The sequence below is a fragment of the Dipteris shenzhenensis genome, chromosome 32 (assembly GCF_047967505.1).
Source record: "Dipteris shenzhenensis isolate YYH24624 ecotype China chromosome 32, Dip_SZ_1.0, whole genome shotgun sequence".
Lineage (NCBI taxonomy): Eukaryota > Viridiplantae > Streptophyta > Polypodiopsida > Gleicheniales > Dipteridaceae > Dipteris > Dipteris shenzhenensis.
This window is the reverse complement of record NC_141627.1, coordinates 12,209,735-12,223,483: the sequence shown is the minus strand read 5'-3', so window position 1 is coordinate 12,223,483 and position 13,749 is coordinate 12,209,735. Positions and strand designations below refer to the sequence as shown.

The 13,749-nt window shown below is 44.6% G+C and overlaps 1 protein-coding gene across 1 annotated transcript in view; it reads right to left on the bottom strand.

The window, feature by feature from the left end:
* Window positions 1-1,536: 1,536 nt before the first annotated feature.
* The window catches only part of LOC147880306 (uncharacterized), a 272,580-nt gene continuing 260,367 nt past the window's right edge, over window positions 1,537-13,749 (bottom strand). Inside the window, 3 exon segments of the mRNA XM_087370397.1 lie at window positions 1,537-1,955; window positions 2,058-2,212; window positions 2,386-5,393. Coding sequence (XP_087226523.1) covers window positions 1,697-1,955; window positions 2,058-2,212; window positions 2,386-5,393 — 3,422 coding nt within the window. The 3' untranslated portion in view covers window positions 1,537-1,696.

Sequence of the window (13,749 nt, the reverse complement as noted above, 5' to 3'; positions counted from 1 at the left end):
GGAGAGGACACATCACCCTGCATATGAAAAATACATATCTGCAACACTGTCTCCATTGAGATCCTTTGCATAAAAGGCATATGCAACCCTAATACTAGCAAAGCGTCCTCTCAAATTGAGATCATCAAGATCACTAAATCTTGCACTAGTCCTATCTACCCGTAATCTCGGCTCTCTCCCGAAAGAGAGAACCATCGGTACGCTAGAGCATGATGTGATCATCTGAAATGCTAGGGTAGGAAACAATGGTCCTAACTCTAGGAACCCCATGTGACTGCAGTAGATGGCAAACCAGGGAGAGGGGGGTCTCTGTGACCACTCCAAAAGAGGCTCCAATCGTGACGAGGAGCCGATGATAAACCTAGGGATGGCCAGGGAACCTGATGAAAAGCAATGTGACCTGACTGTTCTCCACAAGATCAAATCCCAAAGTAAACGGTGTCAAAAAGATCTTCCTTGGCCCAAAGGAAGGTGGCTAGCCTTGAACACAACACTCGTAGCCTCTGGAGAGACAAAAGCCACTTGGGAAAAATCACGTCCCAACAAATGAACATCTGAGAGGCATGAAAGGTAATCACTGCAAGCATCCAATCCCTAGCCTGTAACCTGAAAGGATGGGATGAATTCTTGCGAAAAGAGTAGTGGAGCTCTCAAACTCCACGTCCTTCTGAAGCTATAGCAACTCGTCTTCAGAAAAAATAATTGTTCTCGCGGCCGGTGGAAGTGGGCGAGGATTGAGTGAATGGATAGACACCATTCGTCAATGGAGGCCGGAGGCCAACTCAAAACCAACAAAGATCCATCCGTCCCTTGCTTTGCAAGAGAAGGTCGAGGGAGAGGCAGAGAGGATAGGAAGGGAGCGAGAGAGGCAAAGAGACGTGGAGGGGGTGCAGACATAGGGAGCGAGAGAAAGAGAAAGAGGACAGGGAGGGCTGAGAGGGGGGCGGAAGGAAGGGGAGAGGCAGGGCAGGGGCTGAGGGCAGGTCGGGTGGGCTGAGATGGGAGCGAGGGAGCAGGGAGGGGAGGCAAGGGGCTGAGAGGCGAGCAAGGGAGAAGGGAGGGAAGGCAGGACGCTGAGAGGGGTGCAAGGGGGCTGGGAACGGAGGTGCGGGGGCGGGGGGGAGCGAGGGGGTAGGAAAGGGAGGCAGGGGGCTGAGAGAGGTGTGTGGGCTGGGAAGGGAGGCGTGGGGGCTGAGAGCAGGCAAGGGGCTGAGAGGGGTGCAAGGCAGCTGGGAAGGGAGGTGGGTGGGCTGAGAGCAGAGAGGGGAGGCAGGGTCTGAGAGGGGAGGCGGGAGAGCTGAGGGAGGCGCAGGGTGGGCTGAGAGAGGGGGCTGCAGGGAGGACATGGGGTGGAGCTGCACTGCACTCTTACGTCTCCATGTCTTATTGAGGCAGGTCTAGGATGCTTTTCTGATGCATTGCATTATGTATTTCCGCCATGAGTTCTCTCTAGGGGTTTCTTTCATGATTTATAGAAGTCTTTTCATGGAAAAAACAAAAACGAGTATGTATTACTGATTGGTGGTTATAGTTGCAGGTAACCACTTATACACTGAGTCTCAGTGAGGCCCTAGATTATCATACAGCTTTCTACGTGTCATCCACGAAATATGTATGGATGCACAGAGTCCAAGGATGCCTACTGACATCAACCTTTGCACATGGCTTATAACTCATTTCAGGCTCATCTCTTAGTTCACTTTTTCTTTTTGTGCTTTTTATGTTTGGCCTTCGGTCTCTTGCCCTTTGAACCTTGGTTTGCTCCACAACGATCTCCTACTGTTTCCTCCTGTTTCTCTTGCTCCATGTCCATGTGCTCATCAAATCCATTGCCGCTATCCAGAAGAATTTGCAGGTCTCTTTGGTACTTGCGCTGGGCTGCATTGTATGACTTTTGCACTTGTTCTATCTGTCCCTTCAGCCAACCGAGATTGTATGCCTGGTGATTTTTGTGCCTTGGGATAATCCAAAAAACAAGTTTGGGACAGGAATCAGAAGAGTAGAAGATATTTGCAAGGAAAATGTCATGCACTTAGCAATGGATGAAGAAGTTGTACCTGGGATTTAGAGGTTCTAAAGCTTGTTGCAAATGTTCTTTCACATCGTTAAGGTCATCCAAAAGATTATCGTTTTCAACGTCGCTGCTGTGGTTTGCAGATTTGAGATTTATGATGGCAATGCTGAGTTTTTGGAGAAACTCATGCACTTCTGCCTGCAAACCCAGATAAATTAGCACAGATTACTAAGCTTCCAAAGAAATTAGTTGGCACTGCTCCAGCATATAGACCTTCTGAAGAGGAAGAGGCAACAATTTTCTTAAAAGATTCAGGGCACATGTGATCAATTGACTGCAAATTGCTGAAAAACGTTGTTATGTTAACTCACCTTGAGAATGCAACCTTCATTAGTAAAAACATCCATATACAAGACTGTTTCTTCCCCATCCCCTGCAAGAAAAGATTTTGCCTCTTCTCTGTAAAATTCATCCAAGCCATGATGTTGCTTTTCAAGTTTGCTTCTGACTCTTTTAAGGATATTCCGCAGTCTCCATTGGATGAACCAGCCGAGTTCAGGCACAATCTTTGTGTCTGGTTGCTGGCTTTGGCCTGTTATGCTCTCAGTAACCTCATCTTTTCCAGGAGGATCAAACTCCATAGAGGACCAGCAGATCTCTGGCACAATCTTTGTGTCTGATTGCTGGCTTTGGGTTGTTATGCTCTCAGCTGCCTCATCTTTTCCAGGAGGATCCAACTCCATCTTTCTCAATGTAGATTCTGCATTGCTTCCTTCAATCTTTCGGTCAGTGTCTTCATTATTTTCTGAGCAAACTTTTGATTCAACACTGCCAGATCCATTGTGTATTTCTGCATTTCCTTCACTCTCATTGTGAATTTCATCTTGGATATCTGCATCCATGATGTTTAAAAGACAGGGTGCATTGCTTTTCACTTCAATAAATCTAATACCATCCTGAGGCATGCAGCAATCTTTGCCCTGACACCTCTTGGTCATTACTAGGGCGTCCCCTATACACATCAGGGATTTAGCAAGAGTTCTCTTTAGTTGCTTCACGGTTTTCAACATTTTGAGTTCATGAACTTGCATTTTATAATGCTTTACAACAAATGTATCATAGAACACACGAATAAAAGAGTGTGGCAAATATCCTTGGACAGGAGAATTGTCAACAAAGATGTATGATAATAGTCTAGATATAACTTCCTGCTGAAGAACGCACTCTTCTGAGTTCAAGCAGACCATTATCAAGAGCACTAGCAGTCGCAATACTATTGTTGGTAAACAAGTGTTCCAGTCGAGTCCAGCATAAGTGAACCATTTTTTTGTTTCTGTGACTTCGTAAAGGAGATTGAAAGATATCGTTACTATGTCTTTGCTTAAGCTCTGGAAGCCCTGGTTACTTGGTTGGCCTTGCAACTTCAACATTTCTTGATACATATACTGCTGCTCAACACCTGTCATGAAGTCAATAGCTAAGGTCCATGGCAAGAGCATTCCATGAAGAAGTGTATTCCAAGCACAAACCATGACAGCTGCCTTTTCAAGCAGAGTTACAAAACTGAAAGGGCTTATGTATCCCTTCAACTTTGTCCAATCTAATCGAAACACAGCATTCAGGTTGCGACCAAAGGTTAGAATGAAGTCTGCAATGGGAAGCTCTGCCTCTGCTTTCATAGGATCACAATACCACATAGCAGACTCCTTCCAATGTGAGTATTTTTTGATATTATCAAGAACCCTGCATTTATGTCTCTCTTTCCAAATTTTGCTCAGAAATGGAAACATCAACTGCAATCTGCCAATTTCTTCAAGACGAGGAACTTTTTCCTCTGAATTTCCCACCCCCATTAGTTCGGCTGCGATTGCCTCAAGTGTACAGATAATCCTTTGTTTTTGCCGAAGATTATAAATCTGATACATCTCATCTGCTTGCCTGACCTGAGGCCAAACAAGTGCAATGATTTGTGTTTGTAAGATTTCCATTTCCTCCCTCAGGAAGTCTAAGCAGTAGTTGCTAGTTGCAATCTTTTGCACCATGTCAAAGAGATCAAGGGAAAGGGTTGCCTTTTGAGCTATAGAATGCTGTGATCTTGCAGGAAGTTTGACAAATGATCCAGAATATTTAAGAATGTCACATTGGGCCTTCAAATGTGTCTTCATTGGGTCTAAAACCTGCTGCCATGTGCTCTTGTGCTGTTCATTCCAAAATTGTAAAGCTAGCTTTGCAAAGACCTCCACCGAAACTTCCATTGATGAAGTCCTTGTTTCAATGCTTTTTACCCAATAGGCATTACTGTCTTGAATCACACAACATTTTGGGTTTTCTCCTCTAACAACCCCAAAATATTCATAAAGAAAGTCTAGAGATTTTTTATCTTCAACATACTCCCTTTGCCTTTCAAGCCGCTTCAAAGCCTGTATCAACTGCATAATAGCACTTTGCCAATGGACCCAGAGATTTGCAAGCTTAGTTAACCATGCTCTGATCTCCTCCAATCGCAAAGGAGACATATTATGAACAGGCAGCTCTTTTGTAACCTTCAGGACAGCATCCATAGCTTTCCAGGATGCAAGAAGTTCAATTCTTATTTTATCTGACTTCTTTGCAGTGTCTGCCATGCCCAAAAGTTCTTGAATGTTCGTGAGGTTTACATGTAAAAGTTGGATCTCAAGTTGTGCCTCCTGGCACAGGCTGCTGTTTGCTGATGCTTCTAGAACCCTCACTTTGTCAAGGAGTCTGATTGAAGTCTCAGAAATCTTGAACGGCCATCCTCTGTTTCCTGCACCCCAAAGAACTTCCTTCTGAACAAGGGAAAAGATACGTTTCATGGCATATTCACTGTCACCTGTTTTCTCTAAAAGTTCTGCTGCATGCAAAAAATCCCCTCTGAGCTCTGCCAACTCAGCTGCTTGTGAGAAATTACCTTCAGCCTCTTCAATGGCCAATAGCTCCGCAAAGTAGTCCCTTACTCTTAAAAATGCCCGCTTTGATGCTATGTTCGAGAAGGCATTGACAAACAATAACATTTGAGGAACGTTTTTTTTTTGGTCAGAGATTGCTGCACATTTTCTGAGATAACTATTGCTTGCCTCCTCTGCATCCTGATCTTCGTGTGTTTCATTTGTTGACTTTGTACTCATTAGCTGAGAGGACTTCCCACTGCTGTTTCTGTCATTGATTTCTCTTCGCCATTGTTCAATGAAAGAGAGACCTGCCTCCATAAGGTCACCTTTTATGCATGCATCCAAATATTTCCTGACACATCTGGCTTTCGAATATGCATTTGCTGCTTGTGTCCAGCATTTTGCTTCTAGAAAACAATCTCCTGCCTCTTCGTATTTTGGAGGCCTGCAATTTTCAAAGTATATGTTCCCTGATGCAGGAAAACATATCACCTTAGAACATAATGCCTTCCAAAATATACTACGAATGTCATGGAAGTTAGTTTAGTTTAATATGTTTACCATTTAATGGATCTTTGAAGCATTCAAGCAGTAGAAAAGTTTAGAAAGCAAGTTCACATTTCATAGTTTTTAAATACATGCAAGGTGTAGGTGGATTTTATTCGTGCTCAGACAGTAGCTCTCAAAAACAGACTTTCCAAGTACCACCCTCCAGCTTTCACATTAGAAATCCTTTAAGGTCCAAATGTTTATATAAAGTCTTCGTTTCTAAGGTACATTGTGGAAGAGTTAAGACCATTGCATAAAAATACTATGCAGCAGAAGCTCCTATGGGAAGAAGGTGAAGCTCCTTGTTGAAACACAGTATAGCTTTAAAAGATTTAGTACAACAGAAACGAATTCAGAGTTACTCAAGAATACAGACATTAATCTCCTCCAGATAAGCTAAAATAAATCACTTTGATGGGTTTCCAAAGAGCGATGTATTAGCAGACTGTTACATTGATTCTAAACACCTATTGCAAGTTACATGTGAAAACAAAGTATTTTATCATTCAAAATAGATGTTTATCTTTGTGTGTCCAAATGCTATGTTTGGGAAGTTTTGCTGGCTATTTGGGATTCACCCACCTAGACAGAAGTTTGATTTACTTTTCACTTGGGTTCCCTACTAGGCACTCTGGACTCTATACTTTTTCTATTTTCTCTTTTTTTCAGGCACTCCTTGCAGCAATCTTTTTATGCTTGCCTGCAAACTCAGTACATAGACTCTGATGTATACTTGTCATATACTGAGATCTTTTCTTGATGTATTTTGGCACATCCTATTTTGGGATAGTGACTCTGTAATATAAAGCAACAAAAATTTCCACCGAAAAAAAAAAGTGTGTGCGTGCTTAACTAGATCTCACACCCCACTCCCCCCCCCCCCCCCCCCAAAAAAAAAAAAGTGTGAGTGTGTGTGTGTGTGTTTAAAGAAAAGATTTCTATTAAGTATGAAGGACCCCACCAAGACCTAGTTCTACCATGACCACAACCTGAGCGTCTTGGAGGAGAGATTCATCGTCAGACCCCAGTATCTCGAGGACAGAGGAGTCTCCCATGCACTGAGGATCGCGATCGGACAGATACGGGTTTCATCCCATTAGCTGAGGATTGAGACAGGGAGAGCAACATGTATATCCAGAGAGTAGCGGATCTGTATGCTATGCACATTGGGAGTGATTGAGATAGAGGAGCACTTTCTCTGCGCCTGCCCAACCTACTATGAGACCCGAGGGTGATACCACTATCTCTATTAATATGGGATTGGCTTCGGCCCACTATCACGACTAATTCACTTCAATGACCAGGTATGCATTGGGCTCTACCGGCTTGAGATGCATCGACATAGGGAGACCCTGCTATGACAAATCAGAGAGCAACAGGAGGCATCCAAACCACAAGATATAGAGGTTGACCACAGCGGTGAGTCACAGATCTCTATAAATTTGAGTAAGCTCCAGGACACAATGGGGTGAAGGAGGAGGAGCTAGTTGATATGTGGGCAGCCTGGATTACCGATAGAGGGTTGTAGAGGCCACCCGTGACACAGAGAGCTACCAGAGCACACTCTATTGAGGTCCGACTTATCACAGCTTTCCTAAGAGGAGACCGCGAGACGAGGGGTCACTCTGAATATAGCTCAGCGGATGCAGAGATCAAGGAGACCATGTCCCCCTCTGCCACCACAGCATGAGACAGCCCGACAGACGCAGATCCGAGACATTTTCACCCCTCATAGACGAGTCACCACAGTGTCCGGTTTTGGATTATGAGTTACAGCTCCAACTCTCAGCCTACCCCAGATAGCACATGATATGTTTTGTACTTGATTTTGCTTGAGCTATTGAGCTCTTTATTTCAGTATAGTACTCAGCAAGGGTCTAAGTGCACCCTTTGCTCCAGCCCTTTGTGGCTTGTATGAGCTTCTTTCCCTTTTGGTGTACTTTATGCTTTGTCCCATAGGCCCGCGAGGCCTCCCGCGGACGTTAATATATCTTTCTTTCTTTCTTTCTATATAACTAATAGATTTATAACCCCACTTGACACTATTTATAGGTCTCTCATCCCCAAGCCTACCGATGGCTAGTAAAGGGTACCATCAAACTTTTCCGCGATGTCATGCTTACTGAGCTTGAGGCCTTTCTCAAGATGGGTTTGCTGTTTTACATCTTTAATTTCTGCAAGAGACTTCTACCATACTTTGTCTGTGACATGCATATCCCTTCCTTGGTTTGCCAAAATTCAATGCCCAAACAATAGTGCAATAAACCCAACTCCTGCATAAGAAGTGTGGGACAGCATAGATTGCACTTCAAAAATTTCTCATCAATATTACCCACATATAGAACAAGGATGATCAAACCTGATGCTTCTTCTACAACATAAAGGTTTGGCTCAGTGTGAGTATTGACAAGTCCTAGGACAAAAAAAGCCGATGTATCTTGTGATACCATGCACGTAGTGCTTGCTTCAGGGCAAACAGTGCCTTCCTAAGCCTGCACACCTTGTGCTCTTGTCCACTGACCACAAATACTTGGGGTTGCTGCACAAAGACCTCCTCCTTAAGATCCTAATTCGAAAACGCAGTCTTACCATCCATTTGATACACGGACCACCCATAACATGCATCTAGGAAATGGCACAATGAATGGTAGTCATTTTGGCTACCAGAGCAGAAGTTTGCTCATGGTCGATTCCCTCTTCCTGTGCATACAAGGGCCCTTGGCAACAAGACAAGCTTTGTATTTCTCCACTATGGCATCTGAATGGTACTTGGTGCCCACAACATTCTTTCCAATGGGAGCATCAAACAAATGCCATGTGGCATCTTTTTCAATAGACCTAATTTCAACCTCCATGGCTTTCTGCCTGCGCATCCTTAGACGTTTGAGGCTCAATTTCAGCATCCATGACAGTGCTCATCAAGGCATAATTGAACTTGTCATTAAATTTCCTTGTGCTTGCCATTGTCCTTCCTAAAGAAGGCTGACCTTGTGCATCATGAATGTTCAATTTTGGCTGTGCTTATCGGCAGTACCACTTGCTCTTCATATCCCATGACGTTGATTACACAATGGGCTGTCAATCTGCAATAGCTGGCTGCTTATCAGAAACATGTGAGGTAGGAGGACCCACTTCATAATGTGGCACCCCATCTAAAGCATTTGAGGTAGGAGTAGGTTCCGTAAACACATGTGAGATAGGAGAATCTACCTCATAATGTGGCAACTCGTCAAGCTCAAACTAAACCACATCCAAAGGATTATCATCATCAAGTAGCATCCAACTATTTCAGGCATCATGCTCTCATTCTCATTAAAGAAAACATCTTTGCTATTTCTCATACTAGGATTATACAGTCTAAAACCCTTGCTCTCAATACTATACCCAATTAAAGTGCATTTGATACCCTTGTCATCTAGCTGATCTTTACTCTTCTAGAAACAAAGCATATGCCACTGATTCAAACACTCTAAAGAGACTGACCTTGGGCTTGTATCCATAAAATGCCTGGAAGTGTGTAATATTGACCAATGCTTTTGTAGACACCTCTTTTGGATGTATGTGGCTGTAGTTATTGCCTCTCCCCAAAATACCTTTGACAATATCTTATGCTTGAGCATACACCATGTCATCTCTATAAGTGGCATGTTTCTCCTCTCTGCAACCCCATTTTGTTGTGGTGTGTAAGGCACTCTCATGTGATGCATACATGCACTCCCTTGGGAAAGACGCATGTGAATCGAGAGAAGTGTTGGGAATGAGCTCCCCTTATCCACATGCTGCCACATGTACAATTGGGGACTTAGTCCCATATGCAAAGGCGCGCTGTGATATACCTTGAATATATTCAAGGTTTGAGACCCTCCTCTCTATCTCATCAGCTATTTTGGGATGGTGGGGAGGATGAGGCGGCTATGGGGTGGGGAGTGGGATCCTTGCACCTAGCGCTTCCCTTCTAACACGTGACATGTTTTGACGCTCTTTCCTATGGTGGTATCAGAGCCATTTTTTTGTCATTGACATGCAGGTTCGTCTAAAATAATTTTATGTGCATTGTTGTGGAGACTTTGACCTATATGTCACATCGCTCCTCTGAGTCCACCACAGTCCCCGTCAATTCGATCCTGGACTCTTGGGTGGTACACATTTATTGACAAAGCCTACTTTGTAGCTGGCTCTACGTCATCTTGTCTAATGTGGCTTGTAGCAAACAGCTCTGTTTGTTGGTTTTGCTCACGAGGGGTGTCAGGAATGAGCTCCCCTCATCCATGTGCTGCCACATGTACAATTGGGGTCTTAATCCCATCTGCAAAAGTGCATTGTGATATACCTTGAATATGTTCAAGGTTTGAGACCCTCAGCATGCTTGTTTTGGTCATGTCAATTATAGGAGTTTGGCTTACATATTCAATCACAATATGGTTGAGGAAATGGTAAAATCATAGCAGCCCAGCTATGAAGGGATGGATCAGTGAGAGCAACACAGAGGTTGCAGCTTGTACATAGTGATTCTTTTGGATCCTAAACATAACCACACATCAAGGCATTATATATCTTGTCACTTTCATCGATGGCTTCTTGTAGGAAAGAGCGCCAAAACACGCTACGTGTCAGAAGGCAAACACCAAGCATAGGGGTCCCACTCCCAACCCCATAGCTGTGTAGTATTCCCCACTATTCCAAAAGAGCCAGCACTTGATACAGCCATAGAATGTTGTAAAAGAGTTCTTGGATCAAGCTTATAAAGATCCCCATCATGCATGCCAATGGCAACCACTGCCCTTTATTGGGACCTTTAAGTCTTCAAACACTGTATTCCTCAAACATGTTGTAAGGATGTCTCTAGCTTTGGTGACATCCTTCTCCGCTTGTGTGGCATTATGTGATGGTCCCATCAACAAGTCCCCATCCCACAAAGAGAATCTATATCTAGCATTTTTAGATGTGGAAATTATTTCCATTAAATACCAAGGTATCCAGCACTGAAATGCTGCCATTGGTTTCATCATCAGATGACTCAAGCACATGAATTGCACAAATATGTCTTGTGCAAACTTCATAGTCAGCCTTACAATACCACTACCCCCCACGTTGCTCCAAAGTGTCAATGAAGCAAAGTACCTTGAAGAGAAAGATGTGCTCTCCGATCTAGTTCATATGCTATTTTTGGCCTTTAAATTTTTCAAAAGTTGCCAAAATAACATTTGCATACTAGGGGGTGCCTACCTTTGGGAGGTATAGTCAGCTCAATATATATTGAACCCTAATGTGGGTTGCCCTAAGTCCATAAGCACTATTCACACCCAAGCGTAGGTCTGTTCCAGAGTTCTTCATATTCCTAACCATTTACCTCATGTATATAACATAGACACATATGTACCACCATGTGTACATGGATGATCACCATACAATGACCCATACTTCAACAAATGCCAAATTTTTTCGTAAGAATATACACGGTGGTTGACATATGACACGAAAGCAATCGGGAGAGAATTGTTTAGTGCATAAGTCACAAATGTTGGAGAGACGTTGTTAGTGCTTAAGTCACAAAGGACATAGGGTATTTTGGAAAGGACATACAACAGAACTAAGGGAAGAGGAATAATTGTGGTGTTAACATTGGAAGTGATGGGACATTAGAGAGAATGGCATTGTACACCATAAGTAGTGTTGACATCATACTAGGTGTGAAGGTCATATCCAGGGCCAAAGTCCACATCAAACGTGACAAAGTGGCTAGTGAGGAGGATATAGACAACAAGGATGGAGAAAGGAGAATGCGAGAATACTCTCAATCAATCTTGGCCACGAGCTGTTGCTCCTCCCCGACCTGTGTTGCTCCCCTCCCTCTCCTCAGCCTCTCACGGCACCACGGACTCTCCCTTACAGGTAGGAGATGTTCCTGTTCTAGTTCCTTGTGCAGATGAGGTTGCTCCTATCCCCTCAAATGCTCCTATGAAGGAGCTTCCATCTTTGGAGCAACTCATTGCCGAAACCTGGGCCGTAATCCGTTCCAGTGATAGTTATTTGACCGAGGCCCGTCAGGAGCCTATTTACGTCTTGACAGAGACAAGGGGATTATAGCTTCTACTCCATCATCCGTAGGGATCCTCCGTACACATGCCGCACACGCGCGCCAATTGCCTCATTCAAGAATTCTTTTGCAGTAATGGCAGACATGGCAAAGTTTGAGTTAGAGGAGTTTGTACCCTCTACCCTTGGGGAGCACCTTGTTCAGATAACTATGGATAGAGCTTCCCCTTTTGTAGGTGTGGGAGTGCTTTCTCCAGTCGACTTCCCTCCTCTTGATAGGAGGATTCTTTCCCAGGAGAGGGATATCTCCGCTACCAGGTCGAGTAGGGTTTTTCATCCGACCTTTTCCTCTTGTCCAATGAGGATTGTCAGTTGGAACGTTCAAGGCCTCGGGGGTGTACCTCACCCCCACCGTAGGCAGCTGCTTCATAACCAACTTCATCCAGGTGTTACTAGGGGACCCATTGATATTCTTATGATCCAGGAACACAAATTGGATGTCAAGGATTGTGCCAAGTCTTTTTGGTCACCCGCCTTGGATAATAGGGGAGGTACTTGCATTTATGTTTCTTCTTCTATACTTTCCTTGGTGGTTGGACACGGGATCATAGTCCCTTACAGAGCTCAGTGGATTATACTTTTGATTGGTGGGCATAAGGTTGGTCTTTTGAACCTTTACGCACCCAATTTTGGAGGGGGTCACATATTGCAGAGGATTGGATTATAGGGGATGATTTCAACATGGTTGCAATGCCCTCAGACAAAAGGGGTGGTAGGGAAGGTGGTATCCACTCCCTAGAGAGAGCAGCTTGGGATGCCTTCCTTTTTCAATACAGTGGCAGGGATGCTTGGCACGATGATGCTTTTCACACTCAGCCACTTTCTCTCCTGTTTTCTTGGTCGAATAGGAGATTGCAAATGCCTATCCATGCACGGGGTACTGTTAGCATTGCAGCTGAGGTGTCCACTTCGGATCATTTTCCAGTGATTCTGATGGTTTCAGATTGTCTGAGGGGGGGGGGGGTTCCTAACACTTCTGGAATTGTTACTGGAGTCCTAGGGCCACTAGTGTGAGGAGCAAGTAAGCGAGGGCCACTGGTGTCACCGAGGGTGCATGCAGAACGATCTTGTCAACGATGAAACACATGAAAACAATGGTGTTGTCGAAGGTGCGAGCGAGTGCAAGAGGTGCAAGAGTGATGCAAGGCCTAGCGAAACGAAGTTACAAGAGTCATCCCTCAACATGAACACAAGAGAACTCAAACCACATAACAAAGGGACCGTTATACCAAGTGAAGGGAGATGAAGAGGGAAATACACGGGATGAAGGGAAGCTACAGTTGCGAACAGAGAGGGGGAGAAGCATAGTATTCAGAGTAGAAGAAAAGTACATCGGTAGTACACCACAACGCTACACTAGAAGAGCTCACCCAAAACCTCCCTGCTGTTTGAGGGGGGGGGGGGTCCTAACACTTCCAGAAGTGTTACCGGAGGCCTAGGGCCACTGGTGTCACCTAGGGTGCATACAGATCGATGTTGTCAACGATGGAACACATGAAAACAATGGTGTCGCCGAAGATGCGAGCGAGTGCAAGAGGTGCAAGAGCGATGCAAGGCCTAGCGAAACGAAGTTACAAGAACCATCCCTCAACATGAACACAAGAGAACTCAACCCACATAACACGGGGACCGTTATACCAAGTGAAGGGGGATGAAGAGGGAAATACACGGGATGAAGGGAAGCTACAGTTGCGAACAGAGAGGGGGAGAAGCATAGTATTTAGAGTAGAAGAAAAGTACATCAGTAGTACACCACAACGTTACACTAGGAGAGCTCACCCAAAACCAACTTGTCACTCTCCTATTCCCCTTACAATCATAGAATGCCATCTCCCTCCTTTCCCCATCCCCTTCATCCCCTCCGCTCTCTTGGAGGGTCCCTCTCTCTCGCTGAAAATCTCATTTCCTCCCTCCATTGGTGGTGGCTCTCGGTCCCTTAGCCATTCCACCCCTAGGATTCTTCATGGCTTCAACCACTTCTGACTTGGCAGCCTCCTCCCACTTGGTGATATGATTACCCCATGTGCACCTCTCTGTGCACCTCTTTGTGCGCCGCTTAGCCCTTTGATTGACTGACTGCTGGTGTGCATTTATCTTCTCCATGTGAGCTTTTGGGCTGGCTACCCCTGCACTACCATTGCACCACCATTGACATAATTCTGACAAGTGGGCTCACAAGAG